The 20,880-nt window shown below is 50.8% G+C and overlaps 1 protein-coding gene across 1 annotated transcript in view; it reads right to left on the reverse strand.

Moving 5' to 3' along the window:
- LOC146019753 (uncharacterized) overlaps positions 1 to 12,357 on the reverse strand; it is a 30,433-nt gene extending 18,076 nt beyond the window's left edge. Inside the window, exons 1-2 of the mRNA XM_083152284.1 lie at positions 11,955 to 12,357; positions 6,957 to 7,080 (exon numbers count right to left, since the gene is read on the reverse strand). Coding sequence (XP_083008410.1) covers positions 6,957 to 7,080; positions 11,955 to 12,273 — 443 coding nt within the window. The 5' untranslated portion in view covers positions 12,274 to 12,357. The remainder of the gene's footprint in view (positions 1 to 6,956; positions 7,081 to 11,954) is intronic.
- Between the last annotated feature and the right edge of the window lie 8,523 nt (positions 12,358 to 20,880).

Here is a 20,880-nt window from a genome sequence, read left to right on the forward strand (position 1 = left end):
TGATTTTATAAATTTAATGGTGGACCAAACTAATTTATATGCCCAGCAGTTTATTGCTCAAAACCCCACGTCATCATTTGCTAGGTGGACCCCTGTAGATGCAGTAGAGATGATGACGTTTTGGGGTCTGGTGTTTCATATGGGCATAGTAAAAAAGCCAGAAATTAGGCAATATTGGAGTACAGATGTTCTGTACAGCACCCCATTTTACCGTATGGCCATGCCCCGGGCTCGATTTGAGACGATCCTTAAATTTTTGCATTACAACGATAATGCACAGTGCCCACCCAGAGATGATCCCACCTTTGACCGGCTATTCAAAGTCAGGCCGGTCATTGATCATTTCAGTGCCAAATTTGAAGACATGTACATCCCAGATAAATTCATTTGCATAGACGAGTCCCTTATACATTTTAAAGGAAGGGTTAAATTCCGCCAGTACCTTCCCAGTAAGAGGGCAAGGTATGGCATAAAAATGTATAAGCTGTGTGAAAGCACCTCAGGGTACACTCACAGGTTTAGGGTATATGAAGGGAAGGATTCAAGAATTGAACCGCCAGAATGCCCCCCCTCCCTCGTAGGTGTTAGTGGAAAAATTGTCTGGGATTTAGTGCACCCCTTCCTGGATAAAGGTTATCACCTCTATGTGGATAACTTTTACACCAGCATCCCCCTGTTTAAGGCCCTTGGTTCAAGAGGTACAGCAGCTTGCGGTACTGTGCGCAAGAACCAAAGAGGCCTCCCAAAAACGCACATTGCCCAAGTAATGAGAAGGGGTGAAAGCAGGGGAATATGCACCGAAAATATGTTGTTGGTCAAATATAAGGACAAGAGGGATGTCCTTATACTGACAACAATTCACGGAGACAGTACCACCTCCGTCCCTGTACGAGGTACCAGTACCCACACCTCAAAACCTAATTGTATCCTGGATTACAATAGGTACATGGGCGGAGTGGATCTTTCAGATCAGGTACTGAAGCCGTACAGTGCCCTGCGGAAAACAAAAATCTGGTACAAGAAGCTGGCCGTGTATATCATCCAGATGGCACTGTATAACGTTTACGTGCTATTCCGTTCTACCGGCCAGAGGGGGACATTTATGCACTTTCAAGAGGAAGTCATAAAGGGCCTAATATTTGGGAACCAGCAGGCAGAGGGCCCCAGTACTTCTAGTACTGGCCCCCGTATTGTACCAGGGCAGCATTTTCCTGATGAAATCCCCTCCACTGGAAAAAAGGGCAGGACACAAAAAAGGTGCAAAGTTTGCTATAAAAAGGGAATAAGAAAGCAAACTATTTTCCAGTGTGACACTTGCCCCGACAAACCCGGCCTATGTATAAAGGAGTGTTTTAAAATATACCACACATCTATGGATTATTAGGTTCATAATTTCACCGTGCTTCGGGGGTCTTGCTAATGCCACATAGCACCCACCATTCATTCCACCAGAATCTGAGCCGCAAAATCCAAAAATCACTCCTTCCCTTCTGAGTCCTGCCATGCACCCAACTGGTATTTTTTGGTCACATGTGAGGCATTGCCGTACTCGGGAGAAATTGGGGCACAGATTTTGGGGTGCTTTTTCTCCTTCATACCTTCTGAAAATGAAAAATTTTGAGCCAGAACTGCATTTTTGTGTAAAAAAATGTAATTTTCATTTTCACTGCCCACTTGTATCAAAATTGGTGAAACCCCTGGGGGTTTGAAATGTACACTATACCCCTAGATGAATTCCCTGAGGGGTGTAGTTTGCAAAATGGGGTCACTTGTGGGGGGGTTCCACTGTATTGGTGCTTTGGGGGTCTTGCTAATGCGACATAGCACCCACCATCATTCCACCAGAATTTGTGCTGCAAAATCCAAATATCACTCCTTCCCTTCTGAGTCCTGCCACTTTTTGGTCACACATGAGGCATTGCCGTACTCGGGAGAAATTGGGGCACAGATTTTGGGGTGCTTTGTCTCCTTCATTCCTTCTGAAATTGAAAAATTTTGAGCCAGAACTGCATTTTTGTGTAAAAAAATGTAATTTTTCATTTTCACTGCCCACTTGTATCAAAATTGGTGAAACCCCTGGGGGTTTGAAATGTACACTATACCCCTAGATGAATTCCCTGAGGGGTGTACTTTGCAAAATGGGGTGACTTGTGGGGGGGTTCCACTGTATTGGTGCAACATAGCACCCACCATTCATTCCACCAAAATCTGTGCTGCAAAATCCAAAAATCACCCCTTCCCTTCTGAGTCCTGCCATGCACCCAACTGGTATTTTTTGGTCACATGTGAGGCATTGCCGTACTCGGGAGAAATTGGGGCACAGATTTTGGGGTGCTTTTTCTCCTTCATACCTTCTGAAAATGAAAAATTTTGAGCCAGAACTGCATTTTTGTGTAAAAAAATGTAATTTTTCATTTTCACTGCCCAGTTGTATCAAAATTGGTGAAACCCCTGGGGGTTTGAAATGTACACTATACCCCTAGATGAATTCCCTGAGGGGTGTAGTTTGCAAAATGGGGTCACTTGTAGGGGGGTTCCACTGTATTGGTGCTTGGGGGGTCTTGCTAATGCGACATAGCACCCACCAAAATTCCACCAGAATCTGAGCTGCAAAATCCAAAAATCACTCCTTCCCTTCTGAGTCCTGCCATGCACCCAACTGGTATTTTTTGGTCACATGTTAGGCATTGCCGTACTCGGGAGAAATTGGGGCACAGATTTTGGGGTGCTTTTTCTCCTTCATACCTTCTGAAAATGAAAAATTTTGAGCCAGAACTGCATTTTTGTGTAAAAAATGTAATTTTTCATTTTCACTGCCCACTTGTATCAAAATTGGTGAAACCCCTGGGGGTTTGAAATGTACACTATACCCCTAGATGAATTCCCTGAGGGGTGTAGTTTGCAAAATGGGGTCACTTGTGGGGGGGTTCCACTGTATTGGTGCTTGGGGGGTCTTGCTAATGCGACATAGCACCCACCAAAATTCCACCAGAATCTGAGCTGCAAAATCCAAAAATCACTCCTTCCCTTCTGAGTCCTGCCATGCACCCAACTGGTATTTTTTGGTCACATGTGAGGCATTGCCGTACTCGGGAGAAATTGGGGCACATATTTTGGGGTGCTTTTTCTCCTTCATACCTTCTGAAAATGAAAAATTTTGAGCCAGAACTGCATTTTTGTGTAAAAAAATGTAATTTTTCATTTTCACTGCCCACTTGTATCAAAATTGGTGAAACCCCTGGGGGTTTGAAATGTACACTATACCCCTAGATGAATTCCCTGAGGGGTGTACTTTGCAAAATGGGGTGACTTGTGGGATGGTTCCACTGTATTGGTGCAACATAGCACCCACCATTCATTCCACCAAAATCTGTGCTGCAAAATCCAAAAATCACTCCTTCCCTTCTGAGTCCTGCCATGCACCCAACTGGTATTTTTTGGTCACATGTGAGGCATTGCCGTACTCGGGAGAAATTGGGGCACAGATTTTGGGGTGCTTTTTCTCCTTCATACCTTCTGTAAATGAAAAATTTAGAGCCAGAACTGCATTTTTGTGTAAAAAAATGTAATTTTTCATTTTCACTGCCCACTTGTATCAAAATTGGTGAAACCCCTGGGGGTTTGAAATGTACATTATACCCCTAGATGAATTCCCTGAGGGGTGTAGTTTGCAAAATGGGGTCACTTGTGGGGGGGTTCCACTGTATTGGTGCTTTGGGGGTCTTGCTAATGCGACATAGCACCCACCAAAATTCCACCAGAATCTGAGCTGCAAAATCCAAAAATCACTCCTTCCCTTCTGAGTCCTGCCATGCACCCAACTGGTATTTTTTGGTCACATGTGAGGCATTGCCGTACTCGGGAGAAATTGGGGCACAGATTTTGGGGTGCTTTTTCTCCTTCATACCTTCTGAAAATGAAAAATTTTGAGCCAGAACTGCATTTTTGTGTAAAAAATGTAATTTTTCATTTTCACTGCCCACTTGTATCAAAATTGGTGAAACCCCTGGGGGTTTGAAATGTACACTATACCCCTAGATGAATTCCCTGAGGGGTGTAGTTTGCAAAATGGGGTCACTTGTGGGGGGGTTCCATTGTATTGGTGCTTGGGGGGTCTTGCTAATGCGACATAGCACCCACCAAAATTCCACCAGAATCTGAGCCGCAAAATCCAAAAATCACTCCTTCCCTTCTGAGTCCTGCCATGCACCCAACTGGTATTTTTTGGTCACATGTGAGGCATTGCCGTACTCGGGAGAAATTGGGGCACATATTTTGGGGTGCTTTTTCTCCTTCATACCTTCTGAAAATGAAAAATTTTGAGCCAGAACTGCATTTTTGTGTAAAAAAATTTAATTTTTCATTTTCACTGCCCACTTGTATCAAAATTGGTGAATCCCCTGGGGGTTTGAAATGTACACTATACCCCTAGATGAATTCCCTGAGGGGTGTACTTTGCAAAATGGGGTGATATGTGGGGATGTTCCACTGTATTGGTGCAACATAGCACCCACCATTCATTCCACCAGAATCTGTGCTGCAAAATCCAAAAATCACTCCTTCCCTTCTGAGTCCTGCCATGCACCCAACTGGTATTTTTTGGTCACATGTGAGGCATTACCGTACTCGGGAGAAATTGGGGCACAGATTTTGGGGTGCTTTTTCTCCTTCATACCTTCTGAAAATGAAAAATTTTGAGCCAGAACTGCATTTTTGTGTAAAAAAATGTAATTTTTCATTTTCACTGCCCACTTGTATCAAAATTGGTGAAACCCCTGGGGGTTTGAAATGTACACTATACCCCTAGATAATTTCCCTGAGGGGTGTAGTTTGCAAAATGGGGTCACTTGTGGGGGGGTTCCACTGTATTGGTGCTTGGGGGGTCTTGCTAATGCGACATAGCACCCACCAAAATTCCACCAGAATCTGAGCTGCAAAATCCAAAAATCACTCCTTCCCTTCTGAGTCCTGCCATGCACCCAAATGGTATTTTTTGGTCACATGTGAGGCATTGCCGTACTCGGGAGAAATTGGGGCACAGATTTTGGGGTGCTTTGTCTCCTTCATACCTTCTGAAAATGACAAATTTGGAGCCAGAACTGCATTTTTGTGTAAAAAAAATAATTTTTCATTTTCACTGCCCAGTTGTACCACAATTGGTGAAACCCCTGGGGGTTTGAAATGTACACTATACCCCTAGATGAATTCCCTGAGGGGTGTAGTTTGCAAAATGGGGTCACTTGTGGGGGGTTCCTAACTTTTAGCATCTTATGGTGCCTAGAAACCTACATGGTGCCTAAAAAATAATCTCATAAAAAGGAGGCTCCAAAATCAAGTAGGTGCTCCTTCTATTATGAAGCCTGTGGTTTGGTCACCGTGCACACTAGGGCCACATATAGGATATTTATGAAAACAAAAGAATTGGGGGAATCAATTTTTAGTCACATTTCTCTAGTAAAATGTACTGTGTTCCTTAGAAAAATGTATTAAAATTGCAAATCTGCAAAAAAAATGAAATTTTGAAATTTCGCCTACACTTTGTTTTAATTCCTGTGAAACACCTAAAGGGTTAACAAACTTCCAAAATGCTGTTTTGAATACTGTGAGGGGTGCAGTTTTTGAAATGGTATCATTTATGGGGGTGTCTCACATACAAGTCCCTCAAAGTCACATCAGAACTGAACTGGTCCCTAAAAAAATCAGTGTTTGAAATTTTCTTGAAAATTTGAGAATTTGCTATTCATATTGTAAGCCTCCTAGTGTCCAAAAAAATTAAAAGGAAGTTGAAATAATGATGGAAACGTAAAGTAGACATATGGTCTATGTTAGTTATTAACTATTTTGAGTGGTATGATTATTTGTCTCACAAGCAGAAAATTTAACATTTTGCAAATTGCTAAATTTTCCATTTTTTTACGACATTTTGGTATTTTTCACAAAAAAACACAGACTGTATCGACCCAAATTTACCACTAATTTGAAGTACAATGTGTCACGAAAAAACAATCTCAAAATCACTGGGATAAGTAAAAGCAAAAAAAAGTTATCCCCACTTAAGTGAGACATGTCAGATTTGAAAAAAAGGGCACTGTCAGGAACGCAAAAACTGGCTCTGTCAGGAAGGTGTTAATAAATCCTGCAGATTCTTGTGAAATATAGTGATGTCTGTGAAGTTGCTCGCAGGGTTGCAACGGGGGGCATTCATTCACTGGGCTAGGCTGTGCTTCGATCCAATTGCAGCAGCTCCGGGTGGTGGTGACAGGGAGGACAGCACTGCTCCAGCTGCGAGGCCGCCATCTTTATGCCTGGCAGGTGAGAGACAGCGGCGGTCCGGCTGTAGGGGGGCGGGATGCAGGGGGGGCATCTTTATGCCTGGCAGCTGGCCAGAGGAGAGACAGCGGCGTCCCGGTCGGGGGGGGGGGGGAGTGACCAAATCCGGTCCGGCCCACCGGGAAATGGCCCAGTTTCCCGTTGGCTCAATCCGCCCCTGCCTATGACACATATTCTGTGTCATAATTATTTTCTTTATACTACTTTAGCTTTGTCGTATTGAATATAGTTTGGGAGGCACCGATAAGTATGCCTCCCAAGTGCACGGTGATGAATCTGGGGCTAGACAAGATCATTAAAAATAATTGCAAAAGCAGCACTTCTAGAAGGGCTTTATTGAAAGGGCTGCTGTTATTGGACAGCAGATCCAGCTGCTGTCCAATCACAGCAGCTGCTGTCATTTATGTTTCTGGCAGTGCTGCTTTGCTCTCCCATCCCCTGTGACCTGTACCCCAACGTCCCTGTCCCCTATCCCAGTTCCCTGTCCCCGTGTACCCGCTCCCCTCTCCCCTGGTGTGCCAGGTGAGTATAATATTTTGTATTTTTTTTCTGGGAAGGGTGTTGGTGGCAACAAGGCGCGGGGGTGCTGTGACAGTGCAGCCAGCACTGCACGTCACTGCTCTCACCTGTACACGAATATCGGGAAGATGAAGTCAGATGCTTTCACCAGATGTTCTGATTCCACTATTTTGTTCACAAGCTTAAAGCCTTCGCTCCACTCAATCTTTTCATTAAAAGGCAGAAAATTACCTGAAAACATTGTAAATGAAATATTATTCTTAGCTGCAACATTGCAGCTTGCTGAGCACCTGAGATGCCGCCATTCTGAATGCCCCCCACCCTGCGCCGATTCCCCTCCGTAACATGCTAGGGGATGTGTAACAAAAACACAATCCCTCACATGCTTCTGTAACAGTGTAATGTGGGCTAGGTGACATGAGGGAAATCGCTAGACTAATGAGGGAGAGAGGGAGATTGCTGCCATGTCAGGGAGTCTCCTGTAGAATGCAGGTGGGGAGGTAACTATGATGTAACAGTGTAATGTGGGCCAGGTGACATGAGGGAGATTGCTAGACTAATAAGGGAGAGAGGGAGATTGCTGCTATGTTAGGGAGTCTCCTGCAGAATGCAGGAGGGGAGGTAACTATGATGTAACAGTGTAATGTGGGCTAGGTGACATGAGGGAGATTGCTAGACTAATGAGGGAGAGAGGGAGATCCCTGCTATGTCAGGGAGTCTCCTGCAGAATGCAGGAGGGGAGGTAACTATGATGTAACAGAGTAATGTGGGCTAGGTGACATGAGGGAGATTGCTAGACTAATGAGGAAGAGAGGGAGATTGCAGCTATGTCAGGGAGTCTCCTGCAGAATGCAGGAGGGGAGGTAACTATGATGTAACAGTGTAATGTGGGCTAGATGACATAAGGGAGATTGCTAGACTAATGAGGGAGATTGCTGCTATTTCAGGGAGTCTCCTGCAGAATGCAGGAGGGGAGGTAACTATGATGTAACAGTGTAATGTGGGCTAGGTGACATGAGGGAGATTGCTAGACTAATGAGGGAGAGAGGGAGATTGCTGCCATGTCAGGGAGTCTCCTGTAGAATGCAGGTGGGGAGGTAACTATGATGTAACAGTGTAATGTGGGCTAGGTGACAGGAGAGAGATTGCTAGACTAATGAGGGAGAGAGGGAGATTGCTGCCATGTCAGGGAGTCTCCTGTAGAATGCAGGTGGGGAGGTAACTATGATGTAACCGTGTAATGTGGGCTAGGTGACAGGAGAGAGATTGCTAGACTAATGAGGGAGAGAGGGAGATTGCTGCCATGTCAGGGAGTCTCCTGTAGAATGCAGGTGGGGAGGTAACTATGATGTAACCGTGTAATGTGGGCTAGGTGACAGGAGAGAGATTGCTAGACTAATGAGGGAGAGAGGGAGATTGCTGCCATGTCAGGGAGTCTCCTGTAGAATGCAGGAGGGGAGGTAACTATGATGTAACAGTGTAATGTGGGCTAGGTGACATGAGAGAGATTGCTAGACTAATGAGGGAGAGAGGGAGATTGCTGCTATTTCGGGAGTCTCCTGCAGAATGCAGGAGGGGAGGTAACTATGATGTAACAGTGTAATGTAGGCTAGGTGACATGAGGGAGATTGCTAGACTAATGAGGGAGAGAGGGAGATTGCTGCTATTTCGGGAGTCTCCTGCAGAATGCAGGAGGGGAGGTAACTATGATGTAACAGTGTAATGTAGGCTAGGTGACATGAGGGAGATTGCTAGACTAATGAGGGAGAGAGGGAGATTGCTGCTATTTAGGGAGTCTCATGCAGAATGCAGGAGGGGAGGTAACTATGATGTAACAGTATAATGTGGGCTAGGTGACATGAGGGAGATTGATAGACTAATGAGGGAGAGAGGGAGATTGCTGCTATGTCCGGGAGTCTCCTGCAGAATGCAGGAGCGTAGGTAAGTATGGTGTAACAGTGTAATGTGGGCTAGGTGACAGGAGAGAGATTGCTAGACTAATGAGGGAGAGAGGAAGATTGCTGCTATGTCAGGGAGTCTCCTGCAGAATGCAGGAGGGGAGGTAACTATGATGTAACAGTGTAATGTGGGCTAGGTGACATGAGGGAGATTGCTAGACTAATGAGGGATAGAGGGAGATTGCTGCTATTTCAGGGAGTCTTTTGCAGAATGCAGGAGGGGAGGTAACTATTATGTAACAGCTACATAATGTGGGCTAGGTGACATGAGGGAGATTGCTAGACTAATGAGGGAGAGAGGGAGATTGCTGCTATGTCAGGGAGTCTCCTGCAGAATGCAGGAGGGGAGGTAACTATGATTTAACAGTATAATGTGGGCAAGGTGACATGAGGGAGATTGATAGACTAATGAGGGAGAGAGGGAGATTGCTGCTATGTCCGGGAGTCTCCTGCAGAATTCAGGAGCGTAGGTAAGTATGGTGTAACAGTGTAATGTGGGCTAGGTGACAGGAGAGAGATTGCTAGACTAATGAGGGAGAGAGGGAGATTGCTGCTATGTCAGGGAGTCTCCTGCAGAATGCAGGAGGGGAAGTAACTATGGTTTAACAGTGTAATATGGGCTAAGTGACATGAGGGAGATTGCTAGACTAATAAGGGCGAGAGGGAGATTGCTGCTATGTCAGGGAGCCTCCTGCAGAATGCAGGAGGGGAGGTAACTATGATGTAACAGTGTAATGTGGGCCAGGTGACATGAGGGAGATTGCTAGACTAATGATGGAGAGAGGGAGATTGCTGCTATGTCAGGGAGTCTCCTGCAGAATGCAGGAGGAGAGGTAACTATGGTGTAACAGTGTAATGTGGGCTAGGTGACATAAGGGAGATTGCTAGACTAATGAGGGAGAGAGGGAGATTGCTGCTACTGTATGTCATGGAGTCTCCTTCAGAATGCAGGAGGGGAGGTAACTATGATGTAACAATGTAATGTGGGCTAGGTGACATGAGGGAGATTGCTAGACTAATGAGGAAGAGAGGGAGATTGCTGCTATTTCAGGGAGTTTCCTGCAGAATGCAGGAGGGGAGGTAACTATGATGTAACAGTGTAATGTGGGCTAGGTGACATAAGGGAGATTGCTAGACTAATGAGGGAGAGAGGGAGATTGCTGCTATTTCAGGGAGTCTCCTGCAGAATGCAGGAGGGGAGGTAACTATGATGTAAAGGCCCCCATACATTAGTCCGACTTGTCCTAAGGACAAGTCGGACCTGATTTCCCCCTGCAGCTCCCCGGGAGGGGGACACACGATTTGGCACTTGATGTGCCAAGTTTTGCAAATGATACATCGCATGCGATGTATCATTTGCAACTCCCGGGGAGCTGCAATGTGGAGCGAGCAGGGGGGTCGGGGACATCGAGGTGGCGGGCGGGGGATGCTGCAAGGCGGCTGGGGGGACTGACGCACGCTGCTAGTAGTGCGGACGCTGCGGGGGACACAGGCGGCAGTGACATAGAGCCGGGCGGGGGGAGCCGGGAGCTGTCAGTACTGAAAAAAAAAAAAGCCCATACAATGAATGGGCACCCTGTGATTGGCTGAGCGCTCTCTCAGCCAATTGCTGACAGGCTGAGAGAGCGCTCAGCCAATCACAGGCTGCCCATTCATTGTATGAGCTTTTTTTTTTTTTTCAGTGCTGACAGCTCCCGGCTCCCCCCGCCCGGCTCTATGTCACTGCCGCCTGTGTCCCCCGCAGCGTCCGCACTACTAGCGGCGTGTCCCTCCCGCCTACCCGGACGGAGCATGACAGCTCCCTGCTCCAGCTCCCCCTGCCGCCCCCCTCCCTCGCCGGCGTCTCCCGCCCCCCTCCCTCGCCGGCATCCTCAGAGTCCCCACGGCTGCACATAAGATTTATCTTATGTGCAGCTGGTCCGACGTCCCGACTCTGACCCGATGCGCACGGGACCGCGCATCGGGTCGGACCGGGTGTCAAAACCTGCGATTTGGTCCGATTTCACTGCCCGATCCATCTGGATCGGGTGAAATTGGGGCCAAATCGCATAGTGTATGAAGGCCTTAACAGTGTAATGTGGGCTAGGTGACATGAGGGATATTGCTAGACTAATGAGGGAGAGAGGGAGATTGCTGCTATGTCAGGGAGTCTCCTTCAGAATGCAGGATGGGTGGTAACTATGATGTAACAGTGTAATGTGGGCTAGGGGACATGAGGGAGATTGCTAGACTAATGAGGGAGATAGGGAGATTGCTGCTATGTCAGGGAGTCTCCTTCAGAATGCAGGAGGGGAGGTAACTATGATGTAACAGTGTAATGTGGGCTAGGTGACATGAGGGAGATTGCTAGCCTAATGAGGGAGAGAGGGAGATTGCTGCTAGGTCAGGGAGTCTCCTGCAGAATGCAGGAGGGGAGGTAACTACTGTATGATACAACAGTGTAATGTGGGCTAGGTGACATGAGGGAGATTGCTAGACTAATGAGGGAGATAGGGAGATTGCTGATATGTCAGAGAGTCTCCTGCAGAATGCAGGAGGGGAGGTAACTATGATGTAACAGTGTAATGTGGGCTAGGTGACATGAGGGAGATTGCTAGACTAATGAGGGAGATAGGGAGATTGCTGCTATGTCAGGGAGTCTCCTGCAGAATGCAGGAGGGAAGGTAACTATAATATAACAGTGTAATGTGGGCTAGGTGACATGAGGGAGATTGCTAGACTAATGAGGGAGAGAGGGAGATTGCTGCTATGTCAGGGAGTCTCCTGCAGAATGCATGGGGGGAGGTAACTATGATACATAACCGATTTAACATGTGCAGAGAGAGTTAAAGTTGGGTGGGGTATGTACTTCAAAACTGATATCTATATTACAGTGTAAAAATAAAGTGCCAGTATTTACAGTATCCTGCACAGAAACTAAATAATTCACCCAAATCTAACTCTGTCTGCACATGTTACATCTGCCCCCCCCCCCCCCCCCCTGCAATGCAGCATGGTTTTGTCCATTAGCAAAAAAAATGTGCTTTGCGAGCCAACCTGAAACACCATCTCCGTCTCATGTCTTACTGTATACACGACATAAAGGAGAACATTCTACAAAATGCAATAACAAAACACTCATTGTCATATGTAAGTCTTCCTAGTTACCTAGTTGGGCAAATATCTCCCCAATTTCATAGTTGTTCATGAAGGTGACGCCTCGATTGTCCACTAGCATCAGTGTGTCCGTCAGTGGATACGTGATCCGTTCTGTGGTGTTACCTCCGTCTGTCACTGTCACATTGGCGTAAGTGGCAAACTCTCCGTCTTCCAGGACGTACTTGCAGGTGTTAATGAACGAGGACTTCCCATGGCCTTGAAATCCGAAAAGTTGGAGGAGAACTCGGTTAAATCCCTGATTACCTCTGGGACAGTCATCTAGGCTGAAGTTAGTGATATACTGCGTCATCTCAGGAATGGTCTGCATCCTGGTGCTCTGTGCGGTCCTGGTGCTCTGTATGGTGTACGGACTAGTATCTGTCAGTGCTCACAGGCAATGAGAGGGGGGAGAACAGCAGCTCTCCTTATATACATGATAGAACCAAAAGTGAAAGTAGTTACCTGTTAAGTGAAAGTAGTTACCTGTTATTTAGAAACTAGGTGATTCATCGCGCCCTACGGGCGCTCTTCACACCGGCGTAAGGGGCTACGCCCCTTAATTTGTGAACATTTGTATTGTGAGAAATATGATTAGAATTGTATGAAAGATGCCCTGTATTGCAGCTTCTGGCAGTGGGTGAGGGTCCAGGAGTACAGGACGGTGGCCCTGAGTCAGTGTCTCCTCCTACTGGGTGGGAGTTAGGGTGCATGAGAGCAGGAGGCTGGGATATGAGGCATGATAGGGGTATGTGGGCAAAACAGCGTCAGCGACTCCCCAGTGGTGGAAGTTACGGTTCAGGAGAGCAGGAAGCTGGGTAGTGATAGGGGTGTGTGGGCATACGGGGGACTAAAGAGGGTGGTGGACACTGTGCAGCTTCTGCCAGTGGGTGAGGGTCCAGCGTGGCAGCACAGAAATACAGGAGTCAGTGTCTCCTCCGACTGGGTGGGAGTTAGGGTGCATGAGAGCAGGAGGCTGGGCGGTAAAGCATGATAGGGGAATGTGGGCAACACAGGGTGAGCGGGTCTCCACTGGCGGAAGTTACGGGGCAGGAGAACAGGAGGCAGGGCAGTGTCCTCCCACATTGATGGCAAAAGTATTCAACATCGGCCATAAACCATCGATTATTTGAAAATCATTGATGGTCGATGGGCATCCCTAGAACTGGAGGAGGGTGGGGGACAGTATGCAGCTCCCGGCAGTGGGTGAGCGTCTCCTCCCACTGGGAGGGAGTGAGCGTGCATGAGAGCAGGAGGCTGTATAATAGTGGTATGTGGGCAAGACATTGATACAAGTTGTGGCGCTGGTGCAGAGGGCAGTGGGGAAACCTGCAGTGCGGCAGCCAGGGCCGGATTTCCCACCTAGGGGCGGTACCTGCTTGTGGTGGTACAGGATCCCCCATTGTCACGGGGGTACGTGAAATGCGGGGGCCGCGGTGGTCCGCTGGGGGGTGGAATTGCCGGAAGGGGGTCTGGGGGGTCTGCAAATTGCGGGAGGGGGGGTGGTGTGTGGGGATCCGCGGTTAGCGGGAGGGGGCGGGGGTCCGCAAATCGTGGGCGGGGGGGCTTGTATCGTGGGAAGGGGGGTCCGCAAATTGCGGGAGGGGGGTTGTCGGGGTTAGTGAATTGCGGGAGGGGGGGTTGCGGAGGTCCGTGAATTGCGCGAGGGGCGCGTGGGGTGCCGTGAGTCAAGGGGGGGTGGTGCGGGGGTCCGTGAATCACGGGAGGGGTCATGAATCGCAGGAGGCGGGGGTCGTGGGGGGGCTGCGAATCGCAGGAGGGGGGGTGTGGGGGGTTGCCGTGAATTGCATGAGGGGGGGCGTGAATCAAGGGAGGGTGGGCGCAGGGGGTGGTGCGGGGGTCCGTGAATTGTGGGAGGGGGCATGAATCGCGGGAGGGGGGGTCGTGGGGGGTTCCGAATCGCAGGAAGGGGGGTATGGGGGGTGCCGTGAATTGCGTGAGGGGGGCATGAATCGCGGGAGGGGGGGTCCCCGAATGTGTGAATTACGGGGCGGTCGCAAATCGCGAGAGGTGCCGAGGGGGCCCGCAAATCGCGGGAGGGGGGCGCTACGGGGGGTTTCGTGAATCGCGGGAGGGGGGGTCGTGAGGGGTTGCGAATCGCAGGAAGGGGGGTGTGGGGGGTGCCGTGAATTGCGTGAGGGGGGCATGAATCGCGGGAGGTGGGGTCCCCGAATGTGTGAATTAGGGGGCGGTCGCAAATCACGAGAAGTGCCGAGGGGGCCCGCAAATCGCGGGAGGGGGGCGCTACGGGGGGTTCCGTGAATCGGGGGAGGGGGCGGCGCGAATTGCGGGAGGGGGGTCGCAAATCATAGTAGGGGGGGGGTGCCGTGAATCGCGGGAGGGGGGGTCGCGGGGGGCCCTTTTAATGCCGGAAGGGGGGTCGCAGGGGACCCGCGAATCGCGGGAGGGGAGGATGCAGGGGTCCTGCGAATCGCGGGAGGGGGCTCGCGGGAGGGGTCGCTGGGGTCCCGCGAATTGCGGGAGGGTCGCGGGGGTCCCGCGTTTCGCGGGAGGGGGTGGTCGCGGAGGTCCAGCGAATCGCGGGAGGGGGTGGTCGGGTCTGGGACGGATATTAGACAGCACTTACATCGACAGCCATTACATCGACACCATTAGTTCGACAGCTCAATAGGTCGACATGGTTTTAGGTCGACATACCATTAGGTCGACATGTCATTATGTCGACAGCTCATTAGGTCGACAGCTCATTAGGTCGACATGTTTTTAGGTCGACACTGCCATTAGGTCGACAGAGTCTATGTCGACAGTCAAACGGTCGACATGGGTTTTTTCACTGTTTTTTGGCCGAAATGTCGACACAGTCGACATGGACACAGTTTGAAGTGTACCGCAGCCGCTCGCTATGCTTCGGGCACGGTGCCTCGCTGCGCTCGGCACACTATTTTATTCTCCCACCACGCCCTAGTGGATAGTAGGGCATGAAATACCGCCTGTCGGCACATGTCGGCTCAATAAACAGTGAAAAAACCCATGTCGACCTTTTGACTGTCGACATAGACACTGTCGACCTAATGGCAGTGTCGACCTAAAAACATGTCGACCTAATGAGCTGTCGACCTAATGAGCTGTCGACCTAATGAGCTGTCGACATAATGAGATGTCGACCTAATGGTATGTCGACCTAAAACCATGTCGACCTATTGAGGTGTCGAACTAATGGTGTCGATGTAATGGCTGTCGATGTAAGTGCTGTCTAACAATAGTCCGGATACCGGGGTGGTCGCGGGGGTCCCGCGAATCGCGGGAGGGGGGTCGCGGGGGTCCCGCGAATCGCGGGAGGGGGGGTTCGCGGGGGTCCCGCGAATCACGGGAGGGGGGGTCGCGGGGGTCCCGCGACTTGCGGGAGGGTGGAAAGCGGGGGTCCCGCGAATCGCGGGAGGGGGGGTGCGGGGTCCTGCGAATGGTGGGAGGGGGGGTCACGGGGGTTCCGCAAATCGCGGGAGGGGGGGTCGCGGGGGTCCCGCGAATCGCTGGAGGGGGGGTCGCGGGGGTCCCGCGATTCGCGGGTGGGGGGGTCACGGGGGGTCCCGCGAATCACGGGAGGGGGGGTCGCGGGGGGGGTCCCGCAAATCGCGGGAGGGGAGGGTCGCGGGGGGTCCCGCGAATCGCGGGAGGGGCGTCGCGGGGGTCCTGGCAGAGGGTAGGGATGTGCAGGAGTAATGGTGGATGGTGGCTGTGGAGTAATGGTGGATGGTGGGCGTGTACTGAAGCCCTGGCTGGGCGGGGGGAGGTGATGTCAAGGGGGTGGAACGTCAGACACATGAAAGTGAAACTGTTCTACACAGGAACGTTCTCCACAGGGGTTGAGTGACAGATCTGGCTAAATATATAAGAGATGGGTTCATTTACAAGAAAAGCTGATACTTATATGTTAGTTGGGCGCCCACTATAGTTAACAAAGAACAGGGGTTTGCAGGATGAAGGTAGCTAAACAGCCAAAAGAAATTTAAAACAAATGGAGGCAAAATAACACCAATGCGCTGCTAAGTGGATAAGTGTAATTGCCTTGCTGAATAAAATGTATGCTGGACACACTGTATGATTATACATTTATAAAAGGTAACATGTAAAGATACAATTAAATAAAATAAAACAAATACATATATTGCAATTATAGCAAATGAGTAACAATTAAAATAAAGCACGTTGAAGACTACTCCATGGATTTAAAAGCATTTATCCAGTGTGGGATCACTGTTAAACGTGGTTATTGATATGGGAATTTGCCAAGCATTTTGGGGGCACAGGTGTGCAGGGGTTATCAAGCAGCCTTATATTGCTGAGAAGCAGTTAGTTCAAGTATCAAATGCTGTTACACCCGGCCAAATTAGCATGTATACAGTCCACGCAGATAGGTCTGTGGGCCCGTCGGTGCAGGTGAATACAGAGCGATATAAGATGTTTTTGGATTATCTCACCCTTTGGAGTTGGTTGTTGAGTTCTGGGTTACAGGGGAGCCCCGTCCAATTGATGGTGCAGAGTCACGGCTTGGTGTGCTCAGGATGGTGGAGAGGTGTTCAGGCGGCTTACTTGTGCTGTTTGCGGCAGTGGCTGAGAAGTGGAAAGCCGGCAGGAAGGAAGGGCAGCTTGGCGGCTGAGCATCTGCACGTGGAGTAAGGTGCAGCGGCAGATCAGGCAAGATGTAGGCAAGTGGCCATGTGTAATATAGTGTGTGTATTTATATGTATATGTATATCTATCTATATATCTACATGTATCTTGAGTCAAATTTCCCATTAGGCACGTGAGGCACGTGCCTAGGGGCGGAACACGTTTGGGGGCGGCACTTGGATGCCTGTGATAGTACTGTCAGGCCAAAATGTACCAATAGCTGGAAAATATCCACTATACTGTACTATATTCCTTCTTACATAGAGTGTAAATGGATAGGACAAGCAGGTACTTCCCCTGTAATCTGGCCTACTCAGTAACTATGTATTCATAATAAAAGAACATGTCACAGTTAGTGGCTTTTTTACAAAAAAACATTATATTGTCTGTTAACAAAGAATTAGGCGGTGTGTGTGTGTGTGTGTGTGTGTGTGGGGGGGGGGGGGGGGGGGGGTGTTGTGTGAACAATATTGTTGTGCCTAGGTGCGCCCTCATCCCTAAATCAACCCCTGTATCTCTCTCTCTCTCTCTCTCTCTCTATATATATATTCTCTATATATATATATATATATATATATGCCATATTCTCTATATATATATATATATATATATACTAGGTGATTCATCGCGCCCTACGGGCGCTCTTCACACCGTCGTAAGGGGCTGCGCCCCTTTAATTTGTGAACGTTTGTATTGTGAGAAATATGGTTAGAATTGTATGAAAGATGCCTGTATTGCAACTTGAGTTATAGGTGAAATGTGTTAAATAGAGAGCATATGATGTGGAAGGGGGTGTGTATTGTATTGTTTAATTAAAAAGCGGTTACAGAGTAAGATGTACATTGATAGTGTGGAGGGTACAGTGACATTTGTGGGTGTGGGGGATGTGTGTGTGTGTTTTTTAGATGTGTGTGTGTGTGCAATAGTATAGTGGTGTGTTTTTAAGTCAGCGGCTCCCCACTGGCGGAGGTCACGACACAGGAAAACAGGAGGCTGGGTAGTGATAGGGATGTGTGGGCATAAGGGGGACTAAGGAGGAGGGTGGGGGACACTGTGCAGCTTCTGCCAGTGGGTGAGGGTCCAGCGTGGCAGCACAGGAGTACAGGACGGTGGCCCTGAGTCAGTGTCTCTTCCTACTGGGTGGGAGTTAGGGTGCATGAGAGCAGGAGGCTGGGCTATGAGGCATGATAGGGGTATGTGGGCAACACAGCGTCAGCGACTCCCCAGTGGTGGAAGTTACGGTTCAGGAGAGCAGGTAGCTGGTAGTGATGGGGTGTGTGCGCATACGGGGGACTAAAGAGGAGGGTGGGGGACACTGTGCAGCTTCTGCCAGTGGGTGAGGGTCCAGCGTGGCAGCACAGGAGTACAGGACGGTGGCCCTGAGTCAGTGTCTCCTCCTACTGGGTGGGAGTTAGGGTGCATGAGAGCAGGAGGCTGGGTGGTAAAGCATGATAGGTGAATGTGGGCAACCCAGGGTGAGCGGGTCCCCAGTGGCGGAAGTTATGGGGCAGGAGAACAGGAGGCAGGGCAGTGATAGAGGTGTGCGGGCATGAGGGGTAGTAAAGGTTTTTGGCTGTTGCTGAGTAGGGATTGGCATTGGTGCAGACGCCATTGATGGTTGGCGTTAATGGCGATTTTGCACCCTGCCATCGATAGTAGTAACATATTACTTGGATAACCATCGATTGTTGTAGCTATCGATGGTCATCCATTATATCTGACGGAATAGACCGTGGGTCAATCAGAACTTGGCGGAGGGACTTCGGGGTGTGGGGGGCGGAGCTATGCTCCGTGTCCCCTCACCTTAAATTTTTTTTAAACTTGATTGGTTCTCCTTTGCCATCGATGTAGGGAAACCATCTGGTCCTCCCACATTGATGGCAAAAGTATTCAACATCTGCCATAAATCATCGATTATTTGAAATCATTGATGGTCGATGGGCATCCCTAGAACTGGAGGAGGGTGGGGGACAGTATGCAGCTCCTGGCAGTGGGTGAGCGTCTCCTCCCACTGGGAGGGAGTGAGGGTGCATGAGAGCAGGAGGCTGTATAATAGTGGTATGTGGGCAAGACATTGATAAAAGTTGTGGCGCTGGTGCAGAGGACCGTGGGGACACTTCTGGCAGTGGGGGAACCTGCAGCGCGGCAGCCAGGGCCGGATTTCCCACCTAGGGGCGGCACCTGTTTGTGGCGGTACAGGATCCCCCATTGTCACGGGGGTACGTGAAATGCGGGAGCGAGGTCGCGGGGGTCCGCTGGGGGGTGGAATTGCCGGAAGGAGGTCAGAGGGGTCTGCAAATTGCAGGGGGGGGGTGTGCGGGGATCCTCGATTAGTGGGAGGGGGCGGGGGTCCGCAAATCGTGGGAGGGGGCGCAGGGGGGCCTGTATCGTGGGAAGGGGGTCTGCAAATTGTGGGAGGGGGGTTGTTGGCGTCAGTAAATTGCGGGAGGGGGGGTTGTGGGGGTTCGTGAATCGCGGGAGGGGCGCGTGGGGTGCCGTGAATCAAGGGAGGGGGGTGGCGCAGGGGTCCGTGAATTGTGGGAGGGGGCATGAATCGCGGGAGGGGGGGTCGTTGGGGGCCGCAAATTGCAGGAGGGGGGTGCGGGGGTGCCGTGAATTGCGTGAAGGGGGGCGTGAGTCATGGAAGGGGGGATCCGCAAATAGGTAGGGGGTCTGCAAATTGGGGAGGGGGTATGGGAGGGGGGGTGTGAATCACGGGGGAGTCCGCGAATCGCGGGAGGAGGCACGGGAGGTGCAGAGGGGGTCCGCAAATCGAGGGAAGGGGGCGCTATGGGGGGGGTTGCGTGAATTGTGGGAGGGGGCGGGGGTCCGCAAATCGCTGGGGGGGGGCCTAGAATCGCGGGAGGGGGGCGCGAATTGCGGGAGGGAGGGTCGCAAATAGCAGGAGGAGGGGTGCCGTGAATCGTGGGAGGAGGCGGTGGTCCTCAAATCACGGGAGGGGGGTTCGCCGCGAATCACGGGGGATGTGTGTCTGTCGCGGTGGGCCCCGCGAATCGTGGGAGGGGGGGGTCGCGGGGGTCCTGCGAATCGGGGGAGGGGGGGTCGCGGGGGTCCCGCGAATCGGGGGAGGGGGGTGCTGGCAGAGGGGGGGGGGGGTGGTGGGAGTAATGGTGGATGGTGGCTGTGGAGTAATGGTGGATGGTGGGCATGTACTGTAGCCCTGGCTGGGCAGGGGGAGGTGATGTCAAGGGGGTGGGGTGTGTAGAACGTTATACACAGAGAACACTTTTCCCTGGTGTAACCTGCTGGGCGGGAACGTTATATACACAGGGGATGAGTCAGTGGCGTAGCTTGTGTAAGGCAGCCCCCGCTGCCACTTGGGGGAGCAAGCGACAGTGGGGTCTGTGTGGGCGCAGGGCTCTCATGGCTGTGGATCAGGGAGGAGGGGTTACCTCGTCTCCCTGTCAGTGCAGCAGCGGCTGGCATCTAAAGTTAATTTCACACCCCCCCCCCCCTTCCTGCCAGCGTGCAGCAGGAGCATCCGGACTCCGGTGTCTAAACCCGCCCCCACCCACAAACCTGTCAGTGCGCAGAGGCTTCTCCGTGCCAGGCTGGGCAGGGGGAACGGTGGTCTGTCCCCCATTCTTTATACTCTACATTACTCCTACAAGTTCAACTGAGTCCAGGGCAGTGCCTGTCATGCTATGCGCAGCGGCGCCAGCAGACAGTAGCTCCCGTCCCTCCAAGCAAACAGCGCATGAAGGTGGGAATCCTCCGTATACACGTATTACTTGCTCCATTCCAGGGGGGGTTGTGGGTTACTTGCTCCATGCCAGGGGGAAGGTGGGTTCCTTGCTCGTTGCCAGGGGGGTGGTGGGTTACTTGCTACATGCCAGGGGGGTGGTGGGTTACTTGCTTCCTTCCAGGGGGGTGGTGGATTCCTTGCTCGTTGCCAGGGTGCGGGGGGTTCCTTGCTAGTTCCCAGGGGGGTGGTGGGTTACTTGCACCATGCCAGGGGGTGGTGGGTTACTTGCTTCCTTCCAGGGGTGTGGTGGGTTCCTTGCTCGTTGCCAGGGGGGGGGGGGGGTTCCTTGCTCGTTGCCAGGGGTTGCAGGGTCCACAGTGCTCTTCCGGGTAGCACTGGTCACTCTGCACATCACTGACAGATGCTAGAGGTAAAGGTGCACCTCTAGCGTCTGTCTCCTTCACAGCGGCGGCCATATTTGGAGGGGCGCAGGGTCTCCGTCAGCATGTGGATAGAGACTCTGCACCCCTGCGGTGCAGACCTGTCCGTTTCCCTGTGACCGGAGGCAGCCTCTGTCTC

The sequence above is a fragment of the Crinia signifera genome, chromosome 7 (assembly GCF_055691185.1).
Source record: "Crinia signifera chromosome 7, ASM5569118v1, whole genome shotgun sequence".
NCBI lineage: Eukaryota > Metazoa > Chordata > Amphibia > Anura > Myobatrachidae > Crinia > Crinia signifera.